Genomic DNA, 19,897 nt, shown 5'->3' on the forward strand with positions numbered 1-19,897 from the left:
GTAGGGGAGAACTTTAGGTTGATTCAGATGAAGAAGTTTGTAAAGAGATAAAAAAAATGTGCCGTTTCACGAAGGAATAGGGTGTCCCGAACTAAGTCTGTATGTTTGCATGCAAATTAGTATCAGCCTACAATAAAATTATGGTGAATTTCAAGTGGAAGGAGGGCCGTCAAGTGGGGGGTGGTTGTGCGTGTTTCGATGAATGCAGAATGCGAATGGGGCTTTTTGATATACCAAAAATATGTAGTGCTTAAACTTGAGGAGGGCATAGTGGCCGCGGAGGAAAGGAGGCGGGGGGGGGGGGGTCGAAATCGAGTAGATTCATTTTTGTGACGGGCTGAACTTTCTGTAAATTCAAGAATAAAAGTGTGTGTTTTGCATGGATCTTGATGCCGGTGAACAGAAAACAACGTGTTTTGAGTTTCAAAAGTGTTCGTTATGATAAGCTAGCAAATCTTTTTCGTTGGATAAGCGTTCAAGCATCTTAACATTCCCAATTTTGTTGGATATCAAAACGCCTTTGTGCATGCACCAAGACGCGAATTTCAAGTGAACAACAATAAACATCGCGACGTTCCCAGCAATTAATTTAGATGATAGTCATGAAATATCAATAAGGAGTAATTAAACTGTTTGACGCGTATAGTCTTTATTTCACGGCTCTACGCTCTTTTTTTGCATTGAATTTTGTGTGTTACATTCACAAAATTGTCAATTTCTGCTTTTCTTGACAAAAGATCGTAATGTTCCCGAGGACTCTAATTGCCTGGGTATCATAGAAAGCAAATCATTTAGAATTTCGATACGTCCTTGAAAACCTTTATTTTTCATTTCACGATATGTCCCAGAAGGTTGGCCACATGTTCATTTCATAAACGGTGAAAGTATTAATGATCCGCTTTAGGTCAAAACTTTTATTTAGTGCGTGTTTTTTTTTGTTTGTTTTTTTGTGGTGAAAATGAGTACCGGTGTTTTTTGTTTTTTTTTCAGCACACGTAGAAGTGTGCTATAAATGTCTCAGATGATTTGACATGTTTCTCCGTTTTCTGAGTCCGTCATACAAAAAAGAAACACGTCTCGGGCAATATCTGCAGGCTGTCTTTTGTGGGATGCATTCAAAGCGGAGCAACGGTTTAAAACCTCGCTGCTCGTACGAGACGATGCACCATGTATCGCTACACTTGTTAAGGGATTTATTTATTTATTTATCTATCTGTCTATCTATCTATCTATCTATCTATCTATCTATCTATCTATCTATCTATCTATCTATCTATCTATCCATCTATCCATCTATCCATCTATCTATCTATCTATCTATCTATCTACTTATTTATTTATTTATTTAATTATTTATTTATTACACCCCCAGGGCCGAAGCAATATAGAGGGGGTGGGCAACGGAAGCAGAAAAACGCAGAAAATGGTTAGTCCGGCACAGATCATGAATAGTAACTTGTTAGTGCTTCTTTAAAGAGAACAAAATCGCCATAGGACGCAAAGGGTGAGGGAAGGCCGTTCCATTCACGAGATGTTTTGGGGATGAAAGATTTGAAAAAAGAATTTGAGATGGAAGTGGGTATAGCAACTTTGCAGCAGTGATCGAGGCGAGATGATACGTAGACGGGGGCACTGATTAGTTGCTTTTCAAGAGTGAATTGGGCATAGTAAATTTTATGAAATAAACAGAGACGGGAGATATTGCGACGAGTGGAAAGAAGGGGCAGTGAGACACTAGCTTTCATGAATGTGACGCTTGATGTACGATAGTAGTTTGATAATATAAAACGTGCTGACCGGTTTTGGATGGCTTCAAGCGCTGATATGAGGCTTTCTGCACCGGGATCCCAGACCGAGCATGCATATTCAAGTTTTGGTCGCACCAGTGTTTTATGAAGCAGTAATTTTAATGATGATGGAGCTAGAGAAAAGTTAGGTCTTAAATATCCAAGCACGCGGTTACTGTTATTAACGGTATATTCGGTGTGAGTTTTAAATGATAGGCCAGAAGAGATATGAACATCTAGATATTTGTAAGTTGATATGTTTTCAAGGAGGATTAAGTGATCTATTGGCATGAAACATGTGCACCGCACACGGCAGCGTGCCAGGCAAGGCAGATAGGTAAAAAAAAACATACTTTAGAGTGTTTGCTAGCCTGCCGCCGTGTACGCTGTGAGTCAGAAGAAACCCACCCTGTAGAACAAAACTGACGTGAGGATGATGGATATGATTGGGATAAGGAAGGGTGAAAGGGGCAGATGGGGGGTTGTCGTGCTCACACGTGACGGCCGTGATGGCGGCTGCTCCGAAGGACGACGCCACGAAGCAGCTGAGGAAGAGCCCGTTTCTGCTGAGGAAGCTGTGCTGGAAGCCTGACAGCGGGAAGTAGAAGAGCAGCAGCAGGGCGAACAGCACCGGCATCAGCGCCACTCTCAAGCCCAGGTGGCCCATGGCACGACCGTTGCAGTTGAACGACGAGGCCCACAGCCGCCTGTGGGGGGAGACCGCCCTTAGGGTGACGTCCAGATACGAAGTAAAATGGGGTTGCTAGTCACCACTCTTAAATCCCTTTATAGACCTTTGCATCGCTTATCACCCGGGCGAAAAATGCTGAGTCACTGAGCTGTGGACGCATGCGCAGCGTCTGAATTATAGCAGGACGGAGCTACAGCGCATGCTCAGAGGGCGCTGCACAGCCCAGCAGACAAAGATGGCAGCGCGCAGAAGACGATTTTTGCAAAGGTCTATATTTCATGTATTGTTTCCTATTCTGTAGAATAAGCTAATCCATAAATAGTTTCTCCTAGAAAAAAAATGTAAAAAAGACAATAGCGGAACGCACACCAATGTGCATCATGAAGAGGTGGGCATTAACATTTACGTGCACAGCCGGTGTGGTCATATTTAGCAGCAAATATTTTAGGTAATACTATTAAGAGAAGTCTATTAATGTTGGGGGGATGTATTCGTTTAGTTAAGTTTTTTTCTAAATAACATTAGTCGTTAACTGCATTATGTTTACTTCATAAAAGCTCGCAAACGTAGCGACTTAAGCGATCGTCTGCAAACTTTTGTACGCCTGTATTTCATGGTATAGTTATGCGCGTCGAAGCAGCGTGAATGGACAGTTCCTCAACTGAGTTGCTCTAGTAGCGTTGGTATACACTTGGCAGCAAGGTTCACCCCAATGGCAGCCGCGATGCACCATCCATGCCAGCCATGCATAGGGTGCCAATCGCGGTTGGTGTCGTCCAAATACCGATTCAGATCGTACCCATAGAGGGCCCAGAAGGTGTGCCAGCAGGACGGCTGTCCGTAGGCGGTGAGCGGCAGCTTGTACTGCGACGACTCGGTCATGTTTCCCATCTCGGAGGGCGGGCCCCCCTTGCGGTAGCGGGAGCCGTCCGTCCGGAATTTCTCCACCAGGGTCTGGATCTGGCTGCTCGAGTCGATGAAGCGCTCCCGGGAGCGACGGTCCACCGTGGCCAGGCACACTGTGGGGGGCGAGGAAGTCGACGACGTACACGGCGTCATCATTGGGAAGTTTCATTTTATCGTTTCTTTTTTATAGCTTCGATTTGAGCCACTACTTAAAGGGTAACTGCAAAGAAAAAAAAGTGTATTTTTAAACAGCCTAATAGGGACAAGCATGTCACAAAACAATTTTTCCGCCAAAAACAAAGTTTTTTACAGCAATATTTATTGCTCGAGACTGGTTTTAGTTTGCGGTTATTCAGTCCGTTTTAAATCGCGCGCCACAAAGTTTGTATTACACGTCACGTAGTGGCTGCTACACGTCACGGAGTGACGTATAACAGCCACTCCGCGCGCGTCGAAAGAGCGCGAGTTTCAAATGTGGAGAAGTTGTGACTCCGACTAAATTACGTCCTGTGGCGTAAATATTGCTAAAAAAAAAAAGATAGTTTTTTCGTAGAAGATTTGTCTTGTGACATGCTTGTCCCATATAGGCTGTTTAAAAAACAAAAAAAAACACTTTTTTTCTTTTGCAGTTACCCTTTAAGGTAGACTAAGGGCCTGTTTACACATACGTTACCGTGAAAACCAGATGTAATTGATTTAAATCAGACTTATTTAATTTAAACCGCACTAAGTTGATTTCAATCACCGTAGCTAGCCAAAGATATTTATTGCTAGATGATTTCATATACATGGTGGATTGATTGATTAATCTTTCGAATAATTTAAAACAATGGGAACAAAAGAGCTACTGTACATATAAAGTATACTTTAATTAACAAAGTTTACTGGTGCAAATCACGCCATGCTAGAACAAAAGCAGCTTGGTCTTCTTTTTTGTCAGTAAAACAGTTTAATGGGAATCTTGTACGTTTTGATTTGCTTGCAATAGGGCATTACTTTGCATGTTTTTATTTCTTCTGCATAATGATTTCCATCTAATAAAACACGACTTAACTGACGAACGAAAAACACTGCTTTTTTCTCATGTTTAGCCTGCTGCGATCTTTCTTGCTTGATACTTATTTGATTAAGATACAAAGCAAACTCACAACGAAACCATCAAGTAAAAGACAAACTGTATGTAAACAAATACTTTGAGATTTATTTCTGAGGGAAAGGTTGGTTTTAGACCGTCACAGCAAAGCTAATGCGATTTAAATCACGATTTTAATCATCTTGATTTTGATTTTCTACCCTGATCAGCGCTGTGTCACTAATACAGCGCGAAATTGGGGCTTCATCCGCAAAATCAATCAATCAATCAAATATTTTTTTATTCTCCAGAAATTCTGGAGGGGAGTCTAGGCAAAAAGCTGTTCAAGAACAGCTTGACTGGGCACAGGCTCCCCCGTTTACAGGCAGCAGCATTCAATAGAGAAAAAAAAAAATGAATACACAGTGCGCACACATATAGATACATGAAAATAAATACTACAATTCATTTAAAAAATTAAAAATACAACAAAAACCAACTAAATAAAATACGACAAGATATCTTTCTTGCTATCCGAATATACATCTATGTGCTTGGTGAGACATGTATTTAACAAAGATGGAAGAATATGCCGCAGGGAATGCAGATTATAGTTTGTACGTGACCGAGGGATAGCCCAAAACTCTGTACGACGTGTGCTGACGATGCTGAGGCTTTCAGTTAATTTCGAAATACGATATAAGAATTCAATAACTGATGCCGGTGCAAAACGAATGGAACGCATCGGGCGGTATTCATACAAATGCTTCATAGGAAGGATATTACACTTAGTAAACAGGAGATTCAGTGTGATCAAAATAGTGTACTTCCGCAATGTGTCGTAAGACCTTTTTCTGGAGCAAAAATAATTTATTTATATTTGTTTTAGTTGTAGTAGCCCAGACGAGATGACAGTAATTCAAATGGGTACAGAAGTAATGCGTGAAATATTTTTAACTTAACATGAAGTGGCAAATTACCACGACAACGAGCAAATACACCGACAATACGAGACAGTTTAGAAATCAAAAAGTTTACATGGGCGTCTTAGGTCACATGTTCCGAAAAGTATAACCTTATATTTTGTGCTGGTTAACGATTTCTATTCGCGAATTGCCAAGTAGAATTAGGCTATGAGTTAAAATAGACTTATTTACGGATCTAAAAATAATTGCTTTGCATTTCTTCACATTAATCCTGAGCGCGTTAGCCTTCGACTATAAAACGTATTTCTGAAGAACAAAATTTGCGCGACATATTAATTCGTGGGCACTATCCGCAGAAAAAAAAAAAAGGCTTGTATCATCGGCATAAATGATGAACTGTGCTTGGTTATCAACGCTAACAATGTCGTTGATGTAAACATTAAACAGGAAGGGCCCAAGTATACTTCCTTGAGGTACCCCACAAGGAACGTCTTGAAAAGAGGAAGCATGATTATTAATGACAACAGACTGTTTACGATCTTTTAAAGGAGCTATGCAACAATTTTTGTACTTTGCGCAAATACCGCTTAAAACGGATCCCTAACGTTAATGACCTATGAAACACGCGTTCGTTTTTCACCCCACGCAATAGAAGTCCCAGAAAAAAAATTAAAGAAAAACGAGCAGCGTTCACCCCCTCAACTCGAAGCCAGAAAAGCGGCCACGTGATCTGGAGCCGATTATATGCCGCCAGTGTTGATCACAGCCACGCGCTGGGGTTGGCAAAGCGCAGGACACGCGCTGAGTTCCAGACATTGTTATGGCTCGGCTGTTGTCGTCGTTGCAGCGATTGGACACGGGTCACAACCCGAATACTTCTCGAGCTAGCGATTGTCACGAGCCTAAGTCGAGTGCCCACGCAATGCTCGGGTCCAATCTATGAACCGCAATCAAATATCGTCACTTGGGTGTACTGCGATCCCCGAGTTACGTCATCAAATTTTGCAAAGGAGAGACTGAATGAAAATGACCGCTTTTGTCCTTGAAGTTACACCGCAACAAAGGAGTTTCTTGGCCAATGGCGTTGCGTGTGAGTATCCTTGAGTCCCAGGTGTGCCAGTAAGCTCGTGTAGAGAGAAAAACATTCCAACTGAATATCGTTGCACAGCTCCTTTAAGTATGACTCAATTAGCTTATGGGGTACGCCACGGACACCATAGTAGTCTAGTTTTGCCAGCAAAGTTTTCTGATTTAACGCGTCGAAAGCTTTAGAAAAGTCGATGAACACGCCTAATGTAAGCAACCTTTTTTCAATACCTTGTAATATAATTTCTTTTTGCAGCAATAAAGCTGTCTCGGTGGATTTACCTGTCCTAAGTCCAAATTGAAATTCTCTCAATACAAACTGTTTAAGAAAAAAGTAATTGAGACGCATAAAGATCATTTTCTCAAGTGCCTTAGAAAACACAGGTAGCACCGATATAGGCCTGTAGTTGGTGACAACGTTTGAGTCACCACTTTTAAGAATTACTGAAACTTTAGCCAATTTCATACTAGTGGGAAATTTACCTGACGATAAGGACAGGTTATATATGTTATACCTGACGATAAAAACAGGTTATATATAGGGTGTGTATTTTCCGGTTTTAACCGAAAAACACCGATAAACATCCGTCGGTGACGAAAATATAAAATCTAATAAAAACCGAAAAACACCGGTGGTTGGATTTTTTCGTTCTGGTTAAAACCAAAAAACACCGGTCGTGGCATGATTCCGACCTAGCGAAACCTTTTCCCCGTAGAGGTTCGTCAAACGTGTTATCTCGTGGATCCTGCATCCTTCCAGTGTTTATACACGGCTTGCACATGGTGTCAGTCCGCCCTCCTTTCTGGTGGTCAAAAGCGTCTAGTGAACGCAGTGGAAGCTAAGCTCTCACACACTGTTCCCCTATTGTGTCTCCCATGGTCCCCTTTTGTGGAAAAATTAACGCGGTGGAGGGTAGGCTCTCTCGTGCCCTATCGCCATTATGTCTGGCCAAGTGATGTCGGTGCAAGCCATGTATTCAGAGGTTGCTGTGGTTCCTGGAAGACACTGCCAACGTCCGTGTCATACAGGAGTGTGCGTTTTCATAATTGTGGGTTGTGAACCGCAAGGAACGTGCTGCCATGACGGATGCAAGCCTCTCAAAGTATGTTTTCATCTACTATAATAACCAAGTGTGAGAAATATATGCTTCCTAAAAAAGAAGTGTATGGAATATGTGAATAAAATTGGAACTCTCTGTTTGTGATCAATCGCATTTTTTTCCACCGATAATCACCATTTTAGCCTTGTCGTGAGACGTTCCACCGAAATACACCGGTGTTTTGAAAATAAATAAACACCAAAAAACATCCGCCGATTTTTCTCACAAATAAACACCGGAAAGTACACACCCTAGTTATATATCAGTGCTATACCCAGCGCTAACAACACTAAGGTAGCGTTGCGGTATACGTGCGAACAGTCCTTTGGAGTATCGGCACCCGATTTCCCGAGTATCTTGTGAGCGCCGTTATTGTGGTACTTAGTGCAGAGGGGGCGCAATTGAGGGGTTTACGTACATACAATAGTGGTTCAAAAGTGGAGCTCGCAAAAAAGGTCCCCATTGTTTCTTCCTGTGCAGGTGTATATTAATATTTCTATTCAGCTTGACGGCGATGAATATCCAAAATACTACAGGGATACATAAAATTGAAAGAATAAAACACAGAGGACAAGCACAGGACAACCACTTTCTTTGAAAGAAAGCGGTTGTCCTGTGCTTGTCTCTCTGTGTTTTATTCTTTCAATTTTATGTATTCATGTTCAACTCGCTCGGCCTTCACCAGTACTACAGGGAGTTCCCGAGAAAACACAACCGTGTTTTTTGGCCTGGGTATAATAAACGGTACATCGCAGAAAGCTCTAACTTCATGAGAAAGTGGCGCTAGCGGTTGGAATAGGACGCGGAAGTTTGAGAACAGGACTTTACCTGGATCAAGAAATAATTGGGAAAAACGATATTTCTTTATGAGTCGACGCACACCTAAACCTAATACTGTCGAAACAAGAAAGGATATTGAGAATGCCTGCGCGATTCATATCAGTCGAAGACACTTGTTAGCAGGGAAGAGAATATTGTTTCCTTTCGTGCTGACAAGTTTGTTTTACTAAAATTAATGCTGCATGGGTTTATGATGTTGTTTTTTTATGACAATATATGCTTAGGTGAATGTCAGCTCAATAATAAATTTGTTTTTCTCGTGTATCTTTTGACCCAGGCAACGACAAGCTTTCAAACTTTCGCGTTTTATCCCAACCGTTGGCGTCGCATTGCCGCAGAGTTTGAGCTTTCTGCAGTGCATAGTTCATCTCCTCGGGCCAAAAGAAACACGGTCCTCTTTTCTTAGAACTAGTAAAAGTCAACTAGTACCATTATTAGCCCCTCCAATCGACGATCCTTATTATACCTATGAGAAAAATTTAAGCTTTAACTCCCGTTCTTACGTACACCGCAGCGCTAACGTACAGTGCAGAGTCAGTGCTGACAGTAGCGCTGATGCGGCTTTGACTTTTTTGGAACGGTGTAAAGTTTCCTACGATTTTAGATAAAGCTTCAGATAACCGGCAACAATAATCATTAGCATCAAGTGGCTCCGATAACAATACCCGATGCTTCGTATCGTTATCGGCTATCGTTATTGAAAGTTATTGGAGCGTTCTACTAAACCTCGCTACGGGAATCACGTAACAGTTGCTACGGTAACGCTGGTGCGTTGCCCGTTTTTACCGAGCGTGTATTTGCCACTTTTTAATAACCTTCAACCCAACAACCAAAAAAAATTATGCTGAAAGCATTACTAATTGTTTTCATAATGAAGCGAATGAATCCTTGAATGTTCATTTCACATTAGCTGTTCCATTAAAATCTACACGTTTCGAGAGCAAAATCACCACTGTTTGCTCTAACAACCGATTATCGTAAGAACCACTTGCTGCATTTGAGCAATGTACGATACTTGATAATATTTCCTTTGAGAGTGTTGACAGCGGGTATGGTTATTAAGACTATAGGAACCAACTGCTCCCACAGACGCCGCTCTGCAGGGTTGTCTAGATAATTAGTTATAGTTGTGAGCAACTTCATGTAGCAATTTTTAAGTTGCTTTAAAGGCAACGACAACAACATCAACAACAACACCCTTTCAATAATAATAAGTCTCTAGAAGGGTTAGCTTCGTTATGACGCCACTTCCACTCTACTGGCAAGAAAAAGAAAACCGCCAAACACGACGAGGTTCGAATTCTTGATTACGCATCTTCCGATAGAATGCAATAATGAAAGAAAGTGAGGGAGAGGAGAAGATAGGTGAGCTTGTGAGAACCCACGGTGACGTCGGAACTAATATCCCTCAGCACTTCTCTTTACAAGTAACGACAACCAATACAAATGACAGACCACATTCCTCTGGACCAAAATGGCGGCACTCAGTTCAAACCTCTGCTCTGCACCGCGATTCGTTTCCTAAAACCTGCACCGTCACGCAGTTGGCTCTTCAAAGAATGTCGCTACTCGTAAGAGGCTCTTATCTAGGATTTTATTCAGAACTTCCAGCCCTAGCTGGCCGGATCGATGCGAGGACAGACACACAAGATGGCTGCCGTTGTCTTTATCGTAGGATCAAGCAGATGTTCATGATTGCCTTCATTCTGCCGGCACTCGTCTGTGGCACTGCCTTTCTCATCAACTTCATTACCATCTACTACCATGCTGCTAGGGCTATTCCTATACCCCACTTTTCGTACGCATTCGAACCTGTTCGAACGGTGGGTATAGAGGCAAAAGCAGCTAGCCTTCGTGACTATACCCACTAGTCATTCCAATCAAGGCTTGGTGTTCTGACGTCCACGCGCCTTCTGGTCTTCTCCGGGGTACCTTCATGTCCCGCTTCGCTAAGCGAACATGAAGGCACTCTAGTCTCCTCGTCTCCCTCGGTCTTTTTCCATGTTCTTTAGACGACTGGTTTGATCTCTCGTGCCCAACTTCGTCACGATATAGGATGCTGGCGAAAAGAAAGGAGAGTTGGAGCTGGCACAGCGGACGACGCACGTGGCAGCGAAAGGCCTCGGGAACGCAGACACACACCCTAATCGCGTTCCAAAATTTACTCGATCTTAAAACGGTCCCGTAAATCATCAGGACCGTTTTATGTACTTTGTTCGAGTATATTTACCTAGGAGTGTTATTTGCGGATTCCCTAAAATGAAACAGTCATATAGAATGTACAATCGGAAAGGGGAGTAAAACGTTTTATTTTATCCACCGAAATTCTAGATCCGCGTCACGAAACGTTAAAGAAACACTTTATTTTTCTTTGGTAAGAACGGTCCTTCATTATGCGTGCGTTGTGTGGGACCCTTATCACGACTTTTTTTTATAAGTAAACAAGAAAAAAATTCAAAATCAGCCCTCTCGTTTTGTACTGAACAACTATGGCCCTTATGCTGGTGTTACAAATATGAAAGCTATGCTGGGATGGGAAACCCTCGAATGTAGAAGAAAAAACCTAAGACTAAAATTCTTACACCGTGTCTTTCACAACAAAACAGGAATTGATTAAAGCCACCTATCTTATGGAGGCATCCTACGTCTCTTCCCGTTATGATCATTCTAAAAAGGTTGCTGGTTCCACTTACAGGACTGACAGTTTTGCTAATTCATTCTTTTTTTAAAACCGCGCGACAGTGGAACGACCTCCCGGAAGATACTGTGTTCATTGATGATAATGTCGTTTTCTTTCCCCACTTGTCATAGTGTTTTTTTAAAAACCCTTACAATAATGCCTACAGGGCGATGTAGGTACAACGTAAATAAAATAAATAAAGGGTAAATGTTTTTGTGTTTTGGCGTTTAAAGCGTCGCAACGACGCCACATCCAGTAATTTGAAGGAGCAATGTACCTCTCAACTTAATTTTGTTGACTAGCACTAATTCGACTCGCTGACAAGTTAATTCAAACATTTAACTACGTCTCAGTTATGAAGATTTTGTTTTAAGTTGGAGACAAATTATTTGCTCATAAGTTAACTTATTACAGTAACCCATGCAGTTTTATTGAATCACTTTACCCTTCTACCGGGGACTTTGCCCGCGTCGGGTACAATTAGCTTCGCTAAAGCTTCCCGAGAGACATTATCGCGTAAAACTAGCCAGACATTGCACTCGACACCGTCGCCGGGCCGTCGGAAAGCCTCTCCTCTTCCGGCGGCCAATTACAGCTCGCCGCCGTTTCCCCTCTTCCGGATCTTCGACGTCCGCTAGATAAATATAGCGACCGAACAACACTTGACAGGCTGCTGTTTTGCCGCCGTTGCTCTCGGAAGCACCGGCGGGGGACCCGTCGACGACGAGGCTAAACAACGTCTCCTAGTAGCCAAGGCCGTAGCTCCTGGTCTCTTGCGTCACCGACCGGGGTCCAATGCAATCCATAAACTGGACACGAGTGATGAAGTCAGTGTTTGGCCAGGAACGATGTTCCCAGCAGAACGCTTACGCAGCGCTCCTGTGCAGTGATATAATAGATGCATTTCTGATTGATTGCCCGGGCTGGCCTCCGAGAGATGACGTAGAAATGTGGCAGTGAGGCCTTGATATGTAGGACGTGTCGGGCGAGAGGACTTACGGTAGTACATGAGGGGGTTCTCCAGCTCGGGACAGGGGAAGCCGATGCTCCGGAAGTACTCCAGCATCGTGCGCGTGTGGCCTGCGTGCGTGGAAAGTGGTCTGCGTTACGGAGAGACGAGCACGACGGTTGAGAAGTCACGATTTGACGCCGCGACGACGTTGGTGGTAACGGCGCGGCCTGGGTGGCGTCGTTGCGACGCTTTAAAGCCTGTTTTGCGTGGCGCCATTTTGCTCGAGGTTTTCGGTTGCGACGGCGCTCTCTTCCGAGCGACTCACCTTCTGCGTAAAACGAAAGTTGGGTTGCTCGACGTAGCAACCGATGATCGCAAGTAGAATCGCGTGAGGTAATTAATGCGGTACGCAAGCGCTTCTTGGTGGTAGTAGGGTGCCTGGGACGCGTTTTTAACTGGTGTGTTTACCGTTGTCCAAAAAGGTGCGTCCCTCGATTTCTTTCATGGTGACGTCACAAAGGTAATGTTGTCGCCTCTAGTATCAGCCGCCAGGATCGCGACATCCGACAACATGACATTCGAGCTTCTGTGACGTCATTTGTTGCCGTCAATTAGCTGTGACGTCAATTTTTTCGCTAAATTTAGCGCGGAAACTGAAATTGTGTATAGGTAACGTGACATGGAAGTCATATGTTACATCATTTTCCCTTCTAACTTTAGCGGCGAAACTGAATTGGCGTTGAGGTAACGTGACAGGAAGTCATGTGACGTTATTTTTCCCGCTAAATTTAGAGGGGGAAACCATATTGAACTTGAGGTCACGTGTCGTCAATTTTCCCGCTAAACCTAGCGAGGAAACTGAACTAATGTAAAGTCACAGGCCACGGCTTCACAAAATCCGGAGCAACTAGCCAAAGATCGTTTCGTTAAAAAGACAAGGTAAAATCAGCTCTCCAGAGCATCTTCTAACGAGGAAACCTAAATACCTGTGTAGACGAGTTCGCCGAGGCAGAGGTAGGCCACCCTGTCGAGGAAGGGGAAGATGTCCGACCTCGGCTTGGACATGGTGAGCAGCACGAGGCGGTTGTACTTCTTGGCATGGTTGGCCAGGATGGACACCACGAAGTACGTGTTCAGGGGGTCCAGGTCAGCCGTGGGCTCGTCCAGCACGATCAGCACTGCACGTGCAATACAGGCATCAATCTCCGTCCCCTTCGTTTGTTGATTCTTATGTTGTATTCAGAAGGAGGGCAGCCAGAAAGTACATGACGCAGGGGTCGTTGCCTATGCGAAGTTAAACCAAAAGGAAAGTCCGACTAGTTGTATGAATATATTTAGACATGAGGAAATTGGTTTATACCTAAAGGGAATGAGAGTTGTGTGTCGGATGTGAAGTTGCGATTTAGTCAGCGCAGTATTATGGCTGCAGACCCAGGAATTATTAAACAAAATTCGGGACAGTACAGTAGTAGATCAGGTCGAAACTGGTTAGGAATGTAATTGAAACACCTGTAATGCCTTAGTCCGCCGGCGTCTGTTTGCGCTCTACGTGTTGTTGAGATGCAATCCAGGTTCATTAAAAGACACGGTACTGATGAGGTACAAGAACTAAGTCTTATTATATGAAATGGAACAGAAGCCTGTCTGGACGAAGGTCTATTCTCACAGGTCATGACATCTGGAACACCCGTGAAGTTACACAGTTGACTCAGCAAATTGTGACGTAATTTGATATATACTTTGTGGGCAACTTGGGGATTGCAAGGAGCCCAGGCTGCCCCTCCGACAATCATGAGTTGTCATCTTGACCACGAGAGGGCCAAGGGCAACTGGCCACGCGAGCGGCGCTCCGCCGCTGATAAAGGGATGTCGCAGCAAATGCCCGGGGGCGGTTGGGATCGCGGCGCAGGCGATAGCAGTCAATAAATTGTTACGTGTTGTTGAACTGATGTTCTGTGTCATTCCCCGAGACGGGTAGCAGCAATGGAAATCCCACAACTTATATTCTGAGTTATATCCAGAGGAGGCCAAAAACGGCGAGGAAAGCAAAGATCGGGAAGCGGTGAAGATGGGCGAGGAGTTCATCTCGGATGAGAAGGCTAAAGTTAGACAGGAATCAAAATTTGTCAGGAGGTAAAAGGCTGAGGAAAATGTAAAAGATGTTGAGGAAATTAAAGTTGTTGATAGGGTAAAATTTTGAGGTCATGCAAAGGTTGATGAGAAGGTGAATGTTGGTGGCGATGGGAGGGGGTGATTGAACCTGGTCTGGATGTAAAAATGGTAAAGACCAGGAAAAATGGTGAGGTTCAAAGTTCCTGGAGAAGTAGAGCGTAATGAGGAGGTCGGGTATCTCCTTTACGGTACCTGGGTCCCTGACAAGCTCCATGGCGATGCTCAGTCTCCGGTACTCGTTCACTGACAGTGTGCTCACCTCCTTATTGGACACCTGGTTCAGGGCCAGGTCGGCCATCACTTGCTTCACCTGCGCATTCCTCGCGGTCAGTGACGTCACACCGGGGGGTCACGTGAAAAAAGAAGGCTCACCAAAGTACGTCTGCAATCACCGGCATTAATCACGCATGGTCATGTTTTGGGTTTTCTTTTTTATTCCAACACGTTAGCACAGGTAAAGTATTGAACTACTATGTTTGCATTATGGGTACATATTAATGTTATTCCGTGAAGGCGATAGCAACTAGATTAAAAACGCTTTTTATACGGCTGGTGTAACCCCTGTAGTGAGCAGTAACGTGCAGAGCACTGACGGCCTACCTTGTGTAGCTGCGTTCGCGTCGCCGGGTTCGCATCAACGCGTTCGCGTTACCACGAGCGCGTCTTTGACTTTTTAGAGGCATCTGACGACAGCCGCACTGCTGGCACTCGTGGACGCCAAGGTACAGACTGCGGTGAAGCTAAAATAACAGTGCTTCGCAGCGTGATGTTGTCGAACTGCAAAGTATTTTCCACTTAGACGCGTTCAAGGAACCTCTAAGTATGTCTTAACAGTTTTCTAAGTGGTAATGTACAAACGCTTGTTGATGTTCTCTTTTTTTTTTTTTTTTTCTTAGGCGAGGTATTTGGCAACGTTATTATATTACTAGGGTCCTTGGCGCATCTTCTCATCGGTGCGGCCCTCACTCCGTCACATTTCTCTTCTTGTTTCTTTCGTATGGATATGTACGCCGTGTCGCACTCACCCTTCCCCTCTTGACGGATCCGGACACCTTGGAGGCGACGGTGAGCTTGGCCGCGAAGTGCAGCGTCTGCCTGACGGTGACTCCGGGCACGAGCGTCACCCGACGTGCCACGTAGCCGCACTGCTCCTGGAACAGCCGGACCGTGAGGGGCACGTCGTTGAGCAGGATCTGTCCCCGCGTGGGACCCATGGCCCGGCGGGCCACCACCTCCAGCAGGGCCTTTTTGCCGCTCCCTGGGAAGTAGGCGGAATCTACAGTCAATGACCATTTGATTGTTTACAAAAAAGTTAATTAATGGCCCAGCAGCGTTTGAAGAAGGCAGTCCTTTGCCAATTCCTGGGAAGCAAACGAGCCATTCGGTCGGCGAACAATCAACTTTTTCAAAAGCCACTGACAGCATGAGGACGACGGGGATAGCTTTCAGTTGTCCCGGCTCTAATGCGAACTTCATGTACCTTGAATTACGCTTACTTTGACGTATCGTGAGCATCGAGCGTGCACGTACAGCCAAAGCAGGACGGGAGGTAACGGAGCCATGTTTGCGGTGTATTTAGCTTCGGGGGTAGCTGTTGTTAGCTGACGTTTGTGTGGTCGCAGCCTCGCTCAACACCAGTTCCTTTTAGACATGCTTTTTGCATTACTGAAATGAGAAAAAGGACTCGCAGCTACCACTGTTACGTCGTGGCGCCCGTTGACTAAAGACGCCTCGCGCGCTCAGGGTACGAGCCCTGAGGAATCTCCCCTAGACCATCATGGTGGTTGTTTTCTTTGAATCGGGCGGTGACTCGCGCCACCTAGCCAATTATATTTCTCTTCTATTGTGGCACTAAAAATAGGGAGTCATCAAGCTTCCTCTGCCGGGCGGCCGAGCGCTTGAAACGGCCTGAGGAGAGCTTTGATGGCAAGAGAAATATCGGACGCCTTGGTTCGACTATGTCATGAAAGTCAAAGTGACGTCATTACGTTTTAGTATACATAGTGCCTACACGACAGTCTTGCATGCTTATAAACTCCGTTTCACCTTACGATGGACCGCAACGTACGCCACGCGCTGTCGTAATCAATCTATTGTTGCATGAGTATCACGTGACCTTAAAGATCGGCGCGTTGCCACGTGATTCATTCACATCGCTAGGTCGGCTGATACGGCTGTGATGGGCTCCGGTGCGGTTCATCGTCAGATGAAATGCCTTGTCAGCAATAAGATCAAACTTCAGGAGGCGTTTTGTCCGGCTTGTTTTCCACAGAGCTTTGTGTTTACCCAACACAAGGCTTGTGGGCTGGACTCTTTCCGTCACCTTTCTCGATCAAGTGCGGGGCTGAGGGGCGCAAATTGGGCACGAGTGCAGCGTTCGCGTTCCACTGAAACTCGTGTCTAATGGGAGCTTAACTGACCGAACACGAGACTTTAGGCCAAACGCAACGTTCGGCTATGTCAGCAAGGCGCTGCGTCAGAAACGCAAACAAATATTTCACGTTGTTGTTTTCCCGATCGGTTTAGTTCTCGGATTCGCCGCTAGAGGCACGGCGGTTGGATCTCCTCCCCAATATTAGATGAGTGGAGGTTTCCCTACTAAAGAAAGTTACGTCAGCCGTCTCTTTTCTCCATTCACACAAGCAGTGCTTACCCTTGGATCCGAGCACCGCCATGACCTCTCCAGCGTGCAGCTCCAGACTGACATCCTTGAGAAGGGGCGCCGTAACCCCGGTTCCCGTGAAGGCCTGAAAGCAGGTAGGAGGAGCCACGGGTCCTGTGTAGTGCACCCCGGACAGCTCGAGCACGTGATCGGTCGCCATCTTGGATCAGCCTACTGGTCGTCTGCTTTCTCTCTTGTCAGGTCGCTGTGGCCCTCAAGTGGAGCTCTTGTCGACCGTGGCAACTCACAGCGCTGGAAGCAGACGACGCTGTTGTTGTTGCCTCTGCTGCTGATGATGATGGTACTGGTGAACTATTCCCAGCTTGAATGATTCGTCTGTAAGTAGTCGATGGAGTAACCAATTAGGAACGAGTTACTAAAAGGCATATGTTACACTGCTTAGCTGGTTGTCTCATACATTTATAATTACTCAAATCCTGGTAGCTCTTTGAGCGTCACACACCGCACCACCTGTAATTTGGCCACTTAACATTATGAGTGTAATTAATGTGAAGCGCCATCACTACAAGGATCTGTACCACTGACGTTTATCTTATATTTAGTAATGCTCTCGATGCACCTTGTCTCGTAGCTGAGTGGGTCTTTAGGCCTCTATTGTACCAGTACCAAAATGCAGCGTGTTACCTCACGCAAAAACATTGGTAGCCTTACGTAAGCATAGAAAGGCGCTATATCTATAACTGGTGTTACATTTTAATTCGAACATATTTTTAGAAAAAGAAGGCCACAGTTAGTCATGTCGTTTAACACCTCACACTATGGTGCAGAAAAAAAAAAAAAAGATCTTAGTGCCTTCTACACGATGTCTTAATCAGGCTGGGTGGACATTAAATGAGGGAATAATCGTAATAATAAGTTGGCTAATTGACCATAATTTGTTACTTAACTTCATAAGTATTAATTTTAGGGGTCATGTTGGAATGATAGTATTGATGGCAACTAACGCTGGGGAGGGGGGGGGGGGGGGGGGGCAACTAACAATCGTGATGAGACACCAAGATGTCTCATCACGACAAAGCAGAGGACCCTAACACAAAAGCAATCCTCCCATCGTCACTCTCGTTTCCGGTTGGGCAAGGGCGGGCATGCGCCGTAGTAACTTCCTTTCCCCGCGCCGTTTCGCTCGAGAATACCCGGACGCGACGCGTAAACTTTTCCTTGTTTGGCCTCCCGTTGTGTCCTCTGCAGACATCCGCGTTGTCTTCTCTACATGTTTGTACTTTGCTAAAGTTCGTGCCGCGAACCCTCGCGCACGCCCGTGCTGGTGACGTCTGCTAGTGTTGCTAGACCTGAGAGTGTTTCTAACTTCTCGTTCCGGGGTCACGTGATTAACGGGCCGCGTTGGCGATGCGAGCAGCAAGCAGACATGTACACGGCACCCAAATGGGGTAACGAAATGCCGCTACTGGTTACATATTCAAAATATAACTAAGTACGTTACACGTTACTGCGATTCACCACCGCGTTACCTCAGCTCGAAAGAAACGGGTCATATTCTGGTTACTCCAAATATGTCGTTTTCCGGAAGCAGTAGCCGCTTGCAGTATTTCCTCGCTTTCTAACGCGTTCATTCGGGGATAACTGCGACTATACTAAAATATCATGTGAACAATGGTATCGTCCATCTAACGTTTTTGTCGTAGTGCGAATTACAGGCGCAAGCTGGAGTGAGAACTATGCGGAGAACGAGTTCGTCTGCTTCTTTTGCAAAAGTTGTGACGTCACAAACACGCCGAGCTCTCATTGGTTCTGAATGAAAGATAATGGGTAGATCTAAGGCAGCTTGCTTCGAGGTCTACCCACTATCCTTCAGTCGGAGCCAATCAGAGCTCGGCGTCTTTCTGACGTCACAACTTCTGCAAAAGAAGCAGACGAACTTGCGATCCGCTTAAGTTGAGTACCTGTGTCGTACACGTTTTTCTCCAAGAGTAACCGAATATCGTGGCTCGTTATTTCGTCAGAAAGTAACAAAAAATACGTTACTCGATCCTTCCTTTACAAGGTAACTAGGTCACTGCTTTGTTACCGAAAAAAGTAAGTACGTACAAGTAATGCGTTAGGAACGAGCCTGGCTGAAAGGGGAATCAAAAGCAGCGATCGTCTGCAAGCGACTCTGCCCTTTTCGGCCGCTTTCCTCCTCGCCACGCGAGATCGCAACGCGCATGCGCGTTTGCGACCGATCTGTGCAGGAGAAGCGTCCGCCATTAAACTGCAAACGTTCTCCGCCGGTTTCAGTCGCTCCCTCTCTTAGATCTAGGCTCTCGTGACGTTGCCGTTCCCTGTTCGCGTGAGCACGCTGGCTGTTGGGCCGGAAAGAAGTCTGCCACCGGCAGCTGTCCTAATCACGTCGTAGAAGCGGCCTCCAAAAGCCAGTGGCGCTAGAATTCGCGGTAGACTTCTCGCAATTTTTTTTTTTCTTCTTCAGCTCATATTTAAATAACGGAGAAATCATCTGTGTGTTGTTCTTTTTTTTTTTGTGTTTTTCTTTTCGGAATGTTAGGAGCACATTTTGAAATGCGCGCTGCGGAATTGACGTATTCCCTCGAAATTACGTTTGGTTTTATTCGGCTTTATTTTCAATATTGGACCGTAAATATTGAGAATTTTAGTTTCTGCCGCGGAACGCGAAGCAGAAAGTTTCCGTCAAGCTCCTACTACACCGTAGAAGAGACAGTCTGCAATACTGAGGCGTGTTCTTGCCTTGTGTGACTGTCCTTTTTACGTTAGGCGTACGAAAATTGTCGCAGACATTGTTCGAAGCACGCACATATGTACGAGGACGAAAACATGCTTCAACAATGCTTGAGGCGCGTGTCCGTAGACGATTCTGTCATCGAGCCTGCAACGAACACCCGTATCACACACATACACACACACACAAACACACACACGGAAACACACACGGACACGCGGACACGCACACAATCACGAGCACGCACACACAGACACAAGCACGCACGCCATCGAACTCTTGGGTCACAACTGATGGTCTCGAATTGTAG

The 19,897-nt window shown here is 45.1% G+C and overlaps 1 protein-coding gene across 1 annotated transcript in view; it reads right to left on the minus strand.

Annotated features, from left to right (window-relative positions):
* LOC8051083 (ATP-binding cassette sub-family G member 5) overlaps positions 1–17,036 on the minus strand; it is a 28,250-nt gene extending 11,214 nt beyond the window's left edge. The window contains exons 1-7 of the mRNA XM_029985522.4: positions 16,866–17,036; positions 15,238–15,470; positions 14,405–14,522; positions 13,027–13,218; positions 12,088–12,168; positions 3,278–3,497; positions 2,283–2,494 (exon numbers count right to left, since the gene is read on the minus strand). Of these exons, the coding sequence (XP_029841382.1) occupies positions 2,283–2,494; positions 3,278–3,497; positions 12,088–12,168; positions 13,027–13,218; positions 14,405–14,522; positions 15,238–15,470; positions 16,866–17,034 (1,225 nt within the window). The 5' untranslated portion in view covers positions 17,035–17,036. The remainder of the gene's footprint in view (positions 1–2,282; positions 2,495–3,277; positions 3,498–12,087; positions 12,169–13,026; positions 13,219–14,404; positions 14,523–15,237; positions 15,471–16,865) is intronic.
* Positions 17,037–19,897: the final 2,861 nt, after the last annotated feature.

The sequence above is a fragment of the Ixodes scapularis genome, unplaced genomic scaffold (assembly GCF_016920785.2).
Source record: "Ixodes scapularis isolate PalLabHiFi unplaced genomic scaffold, ASM1692078v2 PGA_scaffold12__126_contigs__length_90152505, whole genome shotgun sequence".
In the NCBI taxonomy this organism is placed as follows: Eukaryota; Metazoa; Arthropoda; class Arachnida; order Ixodida; family Ixodidae; genus Ixodes; species Ixodes scapularis.